This window comes from Zosterops lateralis, assembly GCF_965231275.1.
Source record: "Zosterops lateralis genome assembly, chromosome: 12".
NCBI classification, from domain to species: domain Eukaryota; kingdom Metazoa; phylum Chordata; class Aves; order Passeriformes; family Zosteropidae; genus Zosterops; species Zosterops lateralis.
This window is the reverse complement of record NC_139772.1, coordinates 12784665-12799786: the sequence shown is the minus strand read 5'-3', so window position 1 is coordinate 12799786 and position 15122 is coordinate 12784665. Positions and strand designations below refer to the sequence as shown.

Sequence of the window (15122 nt, the reverse complement as noted above, 5' to 3'; positions counted from 1 at the left end):
CCCTCAGCTTACCCTTTTGTCCCATATTCGGACATCCCCATCGTGGCTTGTTGCTAAACAGTTGGCATTTTTCTTGTTCCATTTCACCTGGGAAGCTCCAGCTGCAGCACAAACAGAGCAGGCCAAAACAAGCAATTAAGGAGAGAACAGCACAGTGGTCCCATTGCCTGGACCTCGAGCTGCTCTTAGCCCAGGAAAGGCAGTTCAGAGGAAGGATATCCCAGAAGCCAGGATGAAGGATGGCATGAAAATTATTAACTCCTGGTTCATCAGTGTATCATTTGTATCCTCAGGACAGCAAAGCAAGTGTTCCAGTTGCATGCCTAGAGATCTTTATCACATCTTCTAGCCAAGGCTGTACCTGATTAGAATACTCATGTCCATTAGCTTCGATGGAGCAACTACCTCCAGACCAGAAATGTAGGTTCACCACCTCCCCAAATCCCCTCTCTTTTTATTCAAGTTACTTCTAGGTGCTGAGGGCCTGTTTCTTCTCCCTACTACTCCCCATACTATCAGCTGCTACAAAGGCAACTGGTGCTATTGATCTATAATTAAAAAACAGGTGTAGGAGAAGGCTGCAGTGCAGGTGACCTTGGGTGTGGCCATCTGGAAGTGGACCCACTGAGTGGACCAGAAGGTCCACCTGTCAAAATGCACCACAGAAGTCAAAGACACCAATAACAGAAGCTGGATGATGGTCCAGATATGATTTATATGCGATATAATGAAGGACTCAGTCAAATCAGATGATGGGTTGTTATTTCTAATAGAAACAAAGCACAGCTTCAGTTAATGTGGATTGTTCAGGAATTGCAATCATAATGCATCTGTTCATCCTTATTCTGCCAGTATTTTCAAACCTTTTGAGCTATCAGAAAGGTGAGATCCGTGAGAAAGCTAAACAGATCTCAGCCTGCTGCTACTCCCCACCTCCACTACCCACCTCCTGCTGCATGGTGAGCAGATTCATCCTGACAACCTGGCAAAAAGCTGTTCTGGGGGATAAAAAGCTGCAAATAGACTGCCAGTTGATTGATTTGATCCACTCACTGAAGGGTACACAAATGTCTGGACCAGCATTAAACAGCATCAGGCGCAGAAGGAGGGAAGGAGGCAAGTAAGCTTTCTGTGGAGCAGGCTGCTGGGCTGGTTCAGCCATGAAACCTCACCCAGACACCAGAACCAACCACTGCTTCTCTGTGACTCAGTAAGGTTTTTGCATTTCTGTGACAGAGAGGTTTGCTGACTAGGAGGGGAACGGGAGCTGCTGCAGATATGTAGCCTAAGGAGCTGTAAGCAGCAGAGCATCAGAGTTACACCTTGTGAGGATTGTTCCAGTACTGGGGACAGTAACTTAGGGAAAGGACATTTTGCTCATCATCCATGTCCAGTCCCAGCTCCAGCCAGTGAGGACAGACATGCAGCACCTGCCAGCAGGTGGTATTGCAGGGGCTGGACACTCACCTTGCCAGCAGCCAGGACAAGAGCCTTTCCAGAGCAAGCACAGCCCAAAGACAGCACCTTGCTGTTGCAGGTGCTGCAGGGAAGTGGATACAGCCAGCTGCTGTACCCAACCCTGAGTGAGTGAGGGGACAGGCTGGCACAGAGAGCTGCCTGGAGTATGGTTTAGTTCCTCAACTGATTCAGTCACACATTTAAGGACATGAGGAAATTACAGGCAGGCAACCCTGGACAAGCAGTGCAGCAAGGTGGTTATTAAGCAGGGAGGAAGCTCCATGTGGCTGTCCACCAGTGTCAGGGCAGCCAAGTCCAAGTACCATAACTGCCCTCCATGTCTGAGAACCTCAAGGGGCTCCATATCTCTTCTGAATTCTGCTTCTCTAAAAGGAATGGTGAAGTGGAGCCTCTCGGGCTGCTCCTACATAGGACAATCCCACATGGTGGCTATTCTGTACTTTGCCATGCCTGGCCTTGAAGCATGAAGGGAGAGAAGAATAACAGTAGGAGCATGCAATAATAATGTTGTTTAATGCCTACATTACACACATCAGACTTACCAACTGCAGAGAGTGAAACCGTGGGCTTCCTGGTGTCTCTGAAATACAATGTGGCCACTGTGAGTACACACAGCACAGTCCAGCCTTCCCAGCAAGCCCCCTGCTATTCCAGCACTAATGTGTTATTGCTGCCTTGGGACCTAATGCACCTTCTGCTTACCAAAATACACCAGCATTAAGAATAAAGGTGAGCAGCTGGAGGACAACAACCATCCTGGAAGTGTTCAAGGCCAGGTTGGATGGGTCTTGGAGCAACCTGGTCTACTGGAAGGTGCTCCTGCACTTGGCAGAGGGATGGAACTAGATTTTGAAGGTCCTTTCCAACCCAAACCATTCTATGATCCTGTCCTGCCAGCACATGCAGTGGGAAGTTTAGGACCGAGCTGGACAGGACTAGAGGGAGCAGAAACATACACAAAGTGAGGCATATTACAACTGGGTAGGCAAGGAAACAGGGCTCACAAATTGTTGCTGCGGGAAGCAACAAAACAGCCTTTCCAAGGAGGATTAAAGGAACAAACAGAGCTGTGGAAGCACTCAACAAAAGCTACTGATGTGTTCGTTGAGCCTTTGCAGATCCTGATTCAAAGCAGATGGAGCAGTTACTACAGAGCAAAAACTTAATGTCTAGCATATAATAGCAAAATTAGTAGAAAATCAGCCCAGCTGTGTGCAGAACAAATTCTGTCTGTCTACAAACCAAATTCTGGAGCGGCAGAAACCAGTGCAGCACCATGACAATTCCTAGCAGCTAGGACATAGATCAAGGCAATAATATATCTCCTGGGCTTACCTTCACCTGCTCTTTCACAAAAAGTGACAGTGAAAGTAAGGAATATTGTCCTCAACTTTTTCTGTTTGCTGAGAAGCAGGATATTTTCTGGAATGGACTGCACCTCTCCGTCTAAGAATTTCTGTCTAATCAAAAAGTTATTTTGTATGAAAAATTAAGTGGGGAATTTCCAACTGCCCTTACTGCAGGGCTATCTCCCTAGGGTGTCATTAGAGACAGTCACTTCAGCAGGATGTTAATTCGCTGGAGGCCAGCAATGCCAGGACCTCAGTGCCAGAGCAAGCTCAGAGCCTTTCCTAGCACAAGTGAGAGGTAGAGGCTTTCAGAGACTGCCTAAGGAAGCAGTTCTGGGCAAGTGATACAGGCAGACATAAAACAATGGAAAAGCACAATAGAGTTAAAGGAGGACTTTGGATAACAGCCTTCAGAGATCTCTATTTTTTCTTCTTGGTATTAAGATAGTATCACAGGAAAACAACTGGCAGTTATTGTATCTCTATGTCTTTTAATTACACATTAATAATATATTGTCATTCTCAAGCACCATTTAACCAAGGATCTAAGTGCTTGTTCATAGGAGCTAAGCAAGCCTCCGGGTGGCCTGGTGCAGTGGGGTTATATAATTATCCTCCTATTATAACTGAGCAAGGGAGGCAGACAGGAAGAAAGTGATTTGCTGCAGGTCATAAAGAACTGTACAGCCAGCAAGAGAACCCAGCAGTCCCAGTGTCAGCTCCTTGATTCTCAGGTGTAAAATATGGGGGTTAAATCTGGACATATAGCTGGAAGTATCTGCTAGCCTGAAAATATTCATGGCAGAAAGCAGCACTAGGAAACAAAGGAAGATACAAACAGGAAAACCTTCTTGAATACCATTGTCAGTCTTCCCACCATTGAGAGAGAACCAGCAACTATCACTGAATTTAGTAGAAAATGTCTATAGGATCATGAAACAGTGCTCATTAACTCAGCTACAAACCCCTAACAGGCTGAAGAACACCCTTGGGCTCCAGGAAAAGCCCCCAAGGAAATATCTGAAGTGGGCAGGGAGTGAAGCCAGACAGTTGCAGCTTAACTGTACCACTCTAGTGCCCATCACTGACTCTGAACTGGCTTGAAAATAGGCGAGCAGAAATCATCTTGAAGACGCTGGGAAGCAGCTGAAGTCCCTACACGCACAGCTAAAGAGCAGCACTCATCAGAGCGTGCTTTGCCCTGCAAGCTGATAATTATGGAATAGAGTCCAGTGATTTCCCCAGAATGCAGAAACATACTGATTCTTACTTGATGTCCCAGATGTAGATGTATGTGTCCACAGAACTGGTGACCAGTAGGTCTGGCTCAAAAACTGCCCAGTCCAGGTCACTGCAAAGGCAAAATCATAGATCAGTAAAGAAAAGCACACACAGACTTTACATCAACTTTTCACAAGCCACCAGTATATTTTCCAACAAATTCACAGCTACTCCATGACATCTACTGAAACTTTTAAAGTAAAAAGCAAGATCTTAATAATTTCTCTAAGTAAATTCCAAGAAGCAATGAAATGCTTCTAAGTAAATTCCAGAGAAGGATCCTCCTAGCCCTGAACTTTACAGCTACAGTGCATGTGCTCTTTCCTATCCAGACAAAGGGACACTGTCTCAAAGTTCTCAGTACCCAGACATCCTTGGTATGAACCCCTCACTCTGGGATGCCTCCCTGTTGGGAACACCAAGTGCACCTGGGACACAAACAGCCTCCACTCAGCCCAAACAACTGTCATTTCAAGGACTGCAAATACTTCCCACAGTCAGGAGCTTGAGGAAAAACAGTCCTTCAACTGCATTTCCAACCCAGCATTGAAATACAACCCTAAAACAAGAGGCAAAAATCTCCCCTGCACCACTGTAACAGTCTCTAAACTTGGTCTTTGGGATTACCTGCCTTAATTAAGCTGCTATCACACACAGCTGGGATTCAATTTACTAACATGCTATCTGTTTCCCAGATGATGGCTGTGGCTCTTTACAAGGACAGCAGCCTAAGGCAATGACACTCAAGCCATCAAGGGCTAAGTTGATGCATTGGGGAAGCCATGAGAGGGTGAGCCACTTCATGCATGACATCAGCACCAAATGGGAAAGCAGTCCACTCCAGAGAAGTGAGTAAAAACAGGCTCAGGGCAGAGACTGAGTGGGGCCAGGACCAAAACATTCAGCTTCTATGAAACAATGCATCTCTTTCCACTTCAGCAGGCCACAGCATTGCTTGTTCCTCACCTGATCACACGTGTGTGTCCTTGCAGAGATGTGCAAACTTCCCCATTACCTTCCTTCCACTTATACAGGTCAACACGCTGATTGCTCTGCAATTACATGGAAGAAAGGAGATACAGTCTCAGGCCAACGAGACAGGACACAGATCTCTGTGTTAGGACCAGGTTCCCTTCACTTTGAACAACCTCAGTTAACAATGAGTCATGCTGTCATTAGCAAAGTCCTTGCCCAAAGCAGAAGAGCAAAAATGAAATACAGGCTGCAAGGACTTTCAAAAGCTTACACTTTTTAATTATACACAGTTAAAACTGGAGATAAACTAGAACGGGGAAAAAAAAATCCCACATTGCAAAATCTTTCCATGAAACTATGTTCTCAGAGTCTTTATTTCCTAACAACATGCTGTTAACTGCAGGCAACAGGCAGACAAATTCTTTCTGCAGCAACACCCTGCCAGTCTGTTAGATTCACAACTGGAGTTTTTGGTGAGGGGATGATGGATTACCACTGGTCATCCTCAGCTCTCTCACAATTCCCTTCTGGGATAATCAGGGCCATTACCAAACACAAACAATACAGTCTAATGGCTTCAAGGTCACCTCCTCAAGGGTACTCCCCCCCTCCTTGCCAGCCCAGGAGAAAAGCTTTAAGTGTTTATCACTAGCTGTAAAAAACAAAGGCAAAGCAGATGTATCAATGACAACATTACTTAGGGTTCTTTCACTCATTCCAGGAATAAATCCTTGCCCAAAGGCAGCCACACACAAAGTTACTTGAAACTAGTTATTGTGCTGTAAGTTCATGTTCTGTCTCAATCAAAGTTCACTTCAGGCCAGGCTAACTGATCTTTCTGGGGCAGGAATTGCCTTTGTGGGTGCATACAGAGTGCCAAGCACAGTGGATCATGACTGGAAATCCATGCTGATTTTGCAAAACCAGAAAGAACATGACCTTAAAATGTTATTTTCATCAGCCCCTTATTTTCAGACTTTTAGGTAGATGAGGGAAAAGATAAGAGCCGTCATAGAAACACACAGTTGTTGAGGTTGGAAAAGATCTCTAAGATCACTGAGTCCAACTGTTATATTATAATTTTTGTGGCAGGTTTTTTTTTTTTGTTGGGTTTTTTTTTTTTTTTTTTGTTTTTTTTTTGTTTTTGTTTTTTTTTGTTTTTGTTTTTGTTTTTGTTTTTTTTTTTTGTGGTAGTGGATTTTCTTCCTACCCCAAAGCTGCTTTATGTGAATTTCAACTTGCAGATAGATAAAACATTACAGCTTTCTTTGAAATGGAAGGTTCCATCCCAGTTCAGCAATAATATATGACATTTCTCTAACTGCTCACAGCAGGGCTGCACAAGAGCTATGGGCAAGAAAAAACTCTTTGCATGTTTCTCATTGACAGAAATATTTAAGGGCCAGAATGAAATTACCCAATGGGATTAATCTAGGACTCCAGAGACAAGATACAAGATAATGATCACCAGAGAGACTGCTCCTCCCAACAGGAGCATTTTCTAAAAAACTGTGATTTTCATAAGTATCAATATTCACTTCCAACAACTTCATCACCCCCTTGTTCAAGAATCTGTGGCCACACAGAAGAAAAAACAAGGATCTAGGATTGAAAACAACAGCATTTCTGAAACAACAGCTAATGAGTCCCCAGAAACATGCTTGAGCCAGAGGGCAGACACAGCCAAGCACAGCAAAAGGACTTGCTCCAGTTCTTCTGCAAAGAAACTAAACACAAGGAGAGATTCCCCTCTGCCTGTACCACCTCCAATTAACAGGACTGCAAACAGGATGGCAGCCTTTTACATCCCTTTTCCATCCACAGAGGAATGCATGCAGAGGGACAAGACCCTTGGGCTGTCTACAACACAGTGAAATAGCTTGAAAGGTGGTATATTTCGACTCAAACTGAAAAAGCTGCCTGATCTCATCTTGGGGACTCGTGTCAACCAGTGTGTGTCAGCAACTATGTTCAAATCCCCAGATCATCACAGCACCTTTGTTTACAAACAAAAGCAGCAAGGTTTGATGCCAGCTTCACCTGGTTTCAGTCTGGAACAAGATGCGTTCCTGTATCCACTCAGAGCAGCAAGAGGCAGGAGTGCTCAGATGGGTGAGATGGGGACAGCTCCCCTTTGCAGCAGGGTGATGCTCAGATCAGCATGAACTCATCACTGAGCTCAGGATAGGATATTGTCTTCAAAGTGTGCTTGAAAAGAAGCTTTCCTGTTCCACTTGTGGCCTGCCCAGTGCATTTCTTTACTTGGTTTTGGTTTCCACAGACTGTATCCAGAAGTGGCACTGAAGGACACCTTTTTGCCAGTTTTACTAACCCTCTGCTCAGAAGCAGACTGCTGCTGAAGGCACATTTAAGACATCAGTCGTGCCAGAGCTGGGAAGAGACAGGCTGGGGAATATGAGAGAGCAAGCAGGCAGAGGCTCCCAGCTGACAGCACCAGTCCACTTTTAAAACTGCTTTTAATTAAAAACACAGCCAATCCAGGAAGCAAAAAGAACAAGAATCCTAAGAATCACCTTCAACTAGGTGTTTTCTCAAAAGAATAGATGGAGAGATTTCTCCATCCCTAGCTAGTCCAGGACTCTCAGGCTATAAAAGCAAACACAGCAGAAAAGGCAGCTCACCCTGGAAACAGCCTGCACCTGGCTGGTACCAATTGCCACGGTGCTATGGCTGACAGCTGAGATTTCCATCAGCAGAGCTCAGGGCTCTGGGTGAACAAGCTGCAGAGCATGACAGACCAAGTACAGAGCAGAGCTGAAAACTGCACTGGCTCTCACACAACCATTACTGCTTCCTCAGGCCAACCCACTGCCTCATGGAGCTCCTCAATGATCCAGTCCACAAACCACTATTGACCTGTGCTATTTACAGACTGACTGGTGCATCACAGCCGAGCAGCAAGGCAGGCAGGTGAAAACAAAACAGCATAGAGCAAGAAATTCAAGAAGTGCACAAATCTCGGGCCGGAAATCAGAAAGAGAGCACTTCCCTCCAGAAAAGGACTATTTGGACACTTGATTTATTTGACAAAGTGTTTTGTAAATGTCATGCAAGCAAAACTAGTTTCAACCCTGACTGCCCAATAACTGAGAGCCATCAAGCTGAACACCTCGCTGGCAATAAATCAGTCAGGCCTTGATCTTGCAATGTGACTTGCAAGAAGCACGTCTGTGCCAGCTCCACGCAGCCTTCCAGCTCTGCAGAGGCTCACCCATGGAAGAAAGACCAGGGAAGACGAGTTACAGCTTTTAAACGAGTGAATTTACCGAAGCTGCAAAGTAGTAGGCGTAGCTGTCGTGGGGGTTCCACTGCACCGCCCCGATGTCCCACTTGCTCTGCCGGGAGATCTTCCGGTGGCCCTCGTTTGGCGCATCCAGGTTGACAATGTAGAGGAAACGGCGGCTGCAAGACACAAAGGGGCTGCATCTCACAGGACTGATCTCAAAACCCCAAGCTCACACGGAGCTCGCAGCCTTGTGTCTAGAGGCACAAGAACCAAAAGAAGAGAAGCGTTTCACAAGACAAGTGAAAACACTGTCCCTGGAAATGCTACATTTGACTACCTACTTCAAAATTGATTTTAAAAAACCCACCACCCCTCAACAAAGACAAGACACAGTGAAAGTAAACAGAATCTGCAAATGTAATAGGTAGTTTACACCACATAAAAACCCAGATAACTTGGATACAAAAGAAAGTGCTAGAAAATGGTGCAAACACATTCAAATAGGCTTCGCAGGCCTAATGCTGCAGCAGCAGAGCCTAAATGGCACAGGCCCGAGAGTGCAATGCAACAGCTTCAGCCTGGATAGGTTGCTCTGAGCAAGAGTTAATGAGCCTTGACAAAGATGATTCTATGTGGGTGCTTCTTTCCACACCAGTTTGAGGGCTTGGTTCCACCGACACTACAAAAACACCTGCACAGAGCTCATGCTCAGCTGCAGCAGCCTCTTAATGTGGGTGGACACAGTCCTGCACAGATTTGGTTCCATTACTTACCTGAGCTAACTCTATATGCAGCAGAAATAATTCTGCGTGATGGCAAACCTGAGCTCATACATCCTGCTGGATGTGGCCAACTCCCCACAGAGAGGTATCATCCTGTGTGATTCATCTTACAAGCAAGAGAAACTGCCCAGAAATAACTGTGAGCCAGCTGAACCCTATGGAAGACCAGCGTCAAAACGTAATGAACCCTACATAATTAACCACATGAGCATCATTTCTCAGCTGCAAAGTGACCATAGAGCTGCTCTGAGCAGTAGCAATTCCTCCTGTTACTCCTGTGCAGCACTGCCAGACTAAGAGTTTACATGGAAGCAAGCACTGCTTTGAGCTGAACCAAAGGACTGAGTTCCTGGAAGGCTGACCAAAGATCAGCTACACTCACATGATTCTGAAACGAACATCACTGACAGGGGGACAGGAATAGCTGTCAGTACTGAAAAGCAGGAGCTGGAAAGGCACTGCTGAGCTGGTTGAAGACTTGCACTGGAGATGGATACATAAAACCAAGCTCTCCTAGAAACTTGGGCAACTTGGAAGTCTGTGGCACCATGTTTGTGAATATCATCCACACTGAACCACCAGACAAAAAAGCCAGGGAACCTCATGGGAATATTTGGGGCAAATTTTGTTAGGAAATAATCTAATCCCTATTTCAAAACAATCCAAAGAGTACTCCACAATGCTCCATCTCCCATATGGGGTTTTGGGAAGGAATTTACCAGGAAAGCCACATCAGTATTTTATTGTGCCCTTGTGGCTGTCTCTCCACTTTGTATCCCATTGGGAACATGACGCAGAATCAGTTTCATTAAGCCTTGAACAGAATTCAGCTGCACCTTTCTGAAACAATCCATCAACCCTCCAGCTGAAGTTAGCCTGAAGGTTGCTAGTCTGGCTTGTGGAAACAAAGGACTGTCACACTCACCCCGAGAGCACAGCGCGCTGTCCCAGGCAATCCACCGACATCGCGGTCGCCTGGTAAAGAGAAACACAGAACACAACTAAGTAACACCTTCAGGTCAGCTGCTCAGTCAAACACAAGGCTTTAGGGAGGAGTTCAGGAAAGTAACATCCCCTTAAAGTAGCACAGAGGGGCAATGGGTGTAGTGGTTGATTTCGGGATGCACCACAGCACACAGAAACATCTTTGTTAGCATTAACTGAAGACAAAACCTGGCAGACAGCATTATGAGCACTAAGACCTTGCTCTCTTCTCCCTGCTATGGCAATCACAGCTGCAGCCTTTCAATCAGCAATCTCTAATAATCTGTATTAATCAGCCTCTGCTCCCGCTCAGGAACTTTTGCAGTCTCTCTCTTTCAGTGCAGGGCCAGATTTAATTATATATGTACTGGGAGGTAGAAGTGCAACCATTTGTGTATGGCTCGTCTCCAAAAATCAGAGATGGCCAAGAGGCATCAGAATTTACTCTGGCATTGCTTGTAAAGAAGACTATGAGATAACTTAAACGCCATTAGAAAAAAAAAATTAAAAAGGACTGTTTGGATATTGTCTCCCCCTTCTTTTTGTGCAGAATGAACAGGCTGGTCATCTTGTTTAAATGCCAAAAGAATAAAGGAAAACTTTACTTGGAAAGCTGAACAGTTCAGCTCATAAACATAGATGTGACTTCAATAGAGTTTTGAGCATTCACATTACAAAATCAGAATATGCCCCACATTCTTCACACTAACTGCTGTCATCTTCAAAGCCGCCATCCTGAAGGCTCAGGATGTATCTCCTGCTGCTGCTCAGATTTTAAGTGCTCTCAGTGTAGATGTAACAAGACTTCAGGATGTCCCACAGTTACTACTTACAAGCATCACTAAAACCTGACAGACAACACAGAAATCCCACTCCATTTCAGTCAGATCTGACAGTAGAATATCCATCACAAATTCTGATCTGTTTCAGCCAGGGCCCATCTCCTGCTTGCAAATACCCCAAGTGAGGGAAAAAGAGCATCACAGATCCATTATTCTCTAGAAGATGGTCTTCTCCAGAGAACACATGGCAAATAGCTACAGCTGCCTGCAGAGTTTCAGCAGGAGCTCATGGTAAACCAGACCCCATTTCACCACTTTTACTGTTCCAGGAACAACTCTCTTTCATTACTTTTTCCTAGGCAGCAAATCCAATCTTCTGGCAAGGTTTCCCCAGTCCTAAAGCTAATGCTGTAAATAAGCAGCTAGTTTTAAGATCTCTAAATGATACAGAAACAATTCCAGCTTTCTAGACTCCACAGCAACTTGCAAAACACAGAACAAAACCTGCAAAAAAGTAGGTTACTGAATCTATAAAAAAAACAACCATCCAGCCAAAACAAATCAACAGAAGAAAGAACTTTTCCCAGATGGTACACATTTTTCTTCTGAGAAAATAAAATGAGTATCACTAAAGCCACTACAGTAATCAGAGCTTTCTCATGTGATGAAGAGCTAGTCAGGAGACATATTTCATACAGTTGGGGCCATCTTTCCTCAAGACAGAAAAAACCCATGTCAATTTAAAGTGATTGATAATTTCATATACAAGTTTATTTTTTCTAGTATTGGCACCAGGATCTCATAAATCCTTACAAATGGTTTTCAGTAATGAATACTGGTAAACGGTTTGTTTTTTTTTTGTTTTTTTTTTTTTTTTTTTTTTTTTTTTTGTTTTGTTTTTTTTTTTTTTTTCCAGGCACCAAACATCATAAAATGTAATAAACAATCAAAATTAAGTAAAAAGTTTCCCATCTCAGGCTGCTACTCTGATGGGTCACAAATTAAGTTGTTTTATAGCAACAAACAGTTCCCTATGACACAAGAGTCTTATCTAGGCACAGGAGAAAAACCAAACAGCTGTCATTTAATGTGCCTGGTATAGTGATATGTCAGTCTCCACAGCACAGCCTTCCAGAAAGGTGGAGTTGAAACTGAACAAACCAACCTGAAAGCAGTTTTTATTCTAAAACAAGACTGTGGATAGCTAGAACTGCTGTTCATGAATAACAATGACATGAGTAAGCACAGCAGGAGCACTGCACATTGGAGAACCTGCTCCAAACCCACAGCCCAGGCATCTTCTCAGACTTCAAGCGTCTACTTCGGCATTTCACTCAATTTCTGCTAGGCAAACCAAAGAAAACTCCTTTTCATGTCTGAATTTTCACTAGTTTTCAATTTAGCTTCATTCTCTCCACCTGAGAGGCAACACACCAACCCAATTTGACATGGCTATGCTGTTTTTCAAGAGCTGCAAACTCTTATCAAGCAATACCAGTTCCCTGAGTACCTAACCTCGCATCCACACAGTGAGTTGCTACAAATGGTTCTATTTCAGCACTGGGTGAGTTTCACTCTCCTTTTGATAATGCCAACAGCCAAATAATACCCTGTGGGTCTTGTTTAAATCAGAGGAGTACACAGACTGCCACCTCTGTCAGCTTGTACAGAAAAATGACACTTGCAGGTAACACGGGTCCCAAAACACACGGTGATTTTCTGCTGTGTTACAGGCTGGGTGCTGTAGCCTGCTCATGACACACCCCAGCAGGGTGAACAAAGACAGCAGCAATGCTTGCAGAGGTGTACTGGCTATAAATGTAACAGCTGCCCACTCTTTTGATTCTTGTTTCCATTTAGGTTGTTTTTGAGGCAGGGATTGTGGAGATAGTGTGGCCTACATGCAGAGCTCAAGACTGGTACTGGATGATTTCAGCCAAGGTGCTCCAGTTTCTCAAGCTCGGATTTCCCACCTGCAAAAATGTTCCTGCAGACTCCTAAAAAAAAAGCTCAGACACAAATATATAAATGAGTTTAGCCTGAAGCAGCAGTCTGGCAGCTCGAGCAGTTCTCTGGTTTCATATGGGACAGCAGGCAGGTCAGAACAGCTCCAGGAAGATCACACCAGAGCAATGCAAAGTGACCGAAACCCTCTGCCAAGGTTTGTGCCAGTGCAGGAGTGACACTGAAACCAACTGCTGCAGCAGGGATGGCAACACCTGTCCCTTCTGCTCCCACACACCAGACATTATGAGTAAGCAATAAGGTCATGAGGCCTCCTATCTCCTGAGCCAGATGCAACACGAATCTGTGACGTAGGGAGATGTACCCTCGTATCTCATTACTGGTTTCCTGAGGGCAAATCCTCAGTAGCAGACAAGGCTGCTTCAATGCTTCTGGGAAGAAAACTAGTACAAAACTTTTGAGGTACAAAAGCAGAAATTGCTTTGTGAGCTTATGGAGGGTAGGCTGGATGCAGCACTCAGGAGTCAATGCTTCTGCTTGCAATGGTGAAGGCAGAGCCATTAATGCTCCAGCACAAGAGGACAAATGAGACGAGAGAGCTTCCAGATCTATTTCTTCTTTTTTTAATTTCTAGGTTTCCTGCTGAAGTGGTTCATAGTTCACCCACTGTATCTAGCTTAGTTCAGCTTTGCAAACATCTTAAACACCCACATTTCTTAGAACAGAATCATAGAATCCCAGAATGGCTTGGGTTGGGAGGGACCTTAAAGACCATCTTGTTCCAAATCCCTGTCATGGGGAGGGACACCTTCACTAGGCTGCTCCAAGCTCTGTCCAGCCTGACCATGAACTCTTCCAAGGATGTAAGAACAACCTCTACAGCAGCATGTGAGCAAACTCTGAGCAGAGTTTTACTATCACCATCAGCTTCAAAAACAAAAGCTGACCTTTTTGCTATTTGCAAAAAAATTATAACTCACTTTTTATTTTAATTGAGTAACACTCAGCAATTTATTTGGCAGTGAGACAGTAGCTGTAACAGTCTCCAGGAAAACTGACAGAGCCACAGAATGGTTTGGGTTGGAAGAGACCTTAAAGCTCATCTCGTTCCAACCCTCTGGCATTCACAGACATTTTACACTGGACCGGGTTGCTCAGGGCCCCATCCACGCTGGCCCTGAGAGCCTCCAGCAAAAGGAAATGAGGAAAGACGTGTGGGAAGTGGCAATATAGTATATTAGGCCTGAAAATGTATTTTTTAAAAAACATAAAAGACCTAATTAAGATTAGAAATTAAGTGCCCCGTGAATTAAGGCGATATCTCCGCGCAAACGACTCCAGACCGCCTCAGCCCCGGCCATCGCCGCCGAAAGGCCCGACGGGGCCGCCGAGCCCTCCCGGGCCGGGACCTCCCCCCGCTCCGCTCGTCACGGGCCGGCCGGGGGCTGCCCCCGCGGCGCGGTGATGCGGCCGCCCCCGGGCCCCCCGACCTGGGCGTCGCGGAACTCCACCACCACATTCTCGCTGCTCCAGCGCGCCGCCATCTTGGGCCGCCCCGGCGGAGCCTGCGCGCCGCCTGCGCACTGTGGGGCGCCGCGCGGGGACTGCCGGGAGATGTAGTCCCGCCGCTCACCACCCCCGCCCGCCCCCGGCCCGGTGAACGGGGGCAGCGAGTCCCGCGGACCCGGCGGGGGTTCCACGGCCCGAGGGGGGGTCCCCGTGCGGGCCCGGCCTCTCCGGAGGGGCTCTGGCCGCGGAGGCCCGCGGGTGGTCGCAGCCCCGGTGCAGAATAAGATGTGTGCATGGCGTGGGTCGAGGGTCGTGTCCCGCGGGGCAGCGCCCGCCGGTCTGTGTGGCGGCGGCCCCGCGTCCCGCGGCGGCGGCGAGCGCAGCGCCGGGCGGCGGCGGTGCAGGGGTTAAGGGCGGCGGGCCGGGGGGGCCGGGGGCGGGAGCATGCGTGCTGCCGGCCGCTATTGTCTCCGGCGCGGCGCCCAGCACCAGGCGGCGGCCGCAGCGAGGCCGTGCCCGGCGCAGCGCAGCGGAGCGGGGCGCGCCGCCCCCGCCGCCCCCGCCGCCCATGGGCCGCAGCTGATCCGCGCCCGGCTCCCGGCCGCGCCCCGGGCACCAGCGAGGCGGGCGGAGCGACCCTGCCGGCGTCCGGCCCCCCCTCCCCCGCCGCTCCCTCCCCGCTCCGCGGCCCCGGAGCCCTCGGCGGCCTCCGCCGGGGGTGAGGGCGGCGGCGGCGGCGGACTCGGGGCGCCCTCGCCCCTGCGGGCCC

The 15122-nt window shown here is 46.9% G+C and overlaps 1 protein-coding gene across 4 annotated transcripts in view; it reads right to left on the bottom strand.

The window, feature by feature from the left end:
* WDR59 (WD repeat domain 59) overlaps window positions 1–14847 on the bottom strand; it is a 52660-nt gene extending 37813 nt beyond the window's left edge. For all 4 annotated transcript variants that reach the window (XR_014590978.1, XR_014590979.1, XM_083870172.1 and 1 more), the window contains exons 1-7: window positions 14335–14847; window positions 10039–10088; window positions 8372–8507; window positions 5076–5161; window positions 4099–4179; window positions 2022–2059; window positions 13–101 (exon numbers count right to left, since the gene is read on the bottom strand). Coding sequence is in view for 2 of the 4 variants with exons in the window: in XM_083870172.1 (XP_083726298.1) it covers window positions 13–101; window positions 2022–2059; window positions 4099–4179; window positions 5076–5161; window positions 8372–8507; window positions 10039–10088; window positions 14335–14388 (534 nt within the window). In the remaining 2 variants the exon portion in view is untranslated. The remainder of the gene's footprint in view (window positions 1–12; window positions 102–2021; window positions 2060–4098; window positions 4180–5075; window positions 5162–8371; window positions 8508–10038; window positions 10089–14334) is intronic.
* Between the last annotated feature and the right edge of the window lie 275 nt (window positions 14848–15122).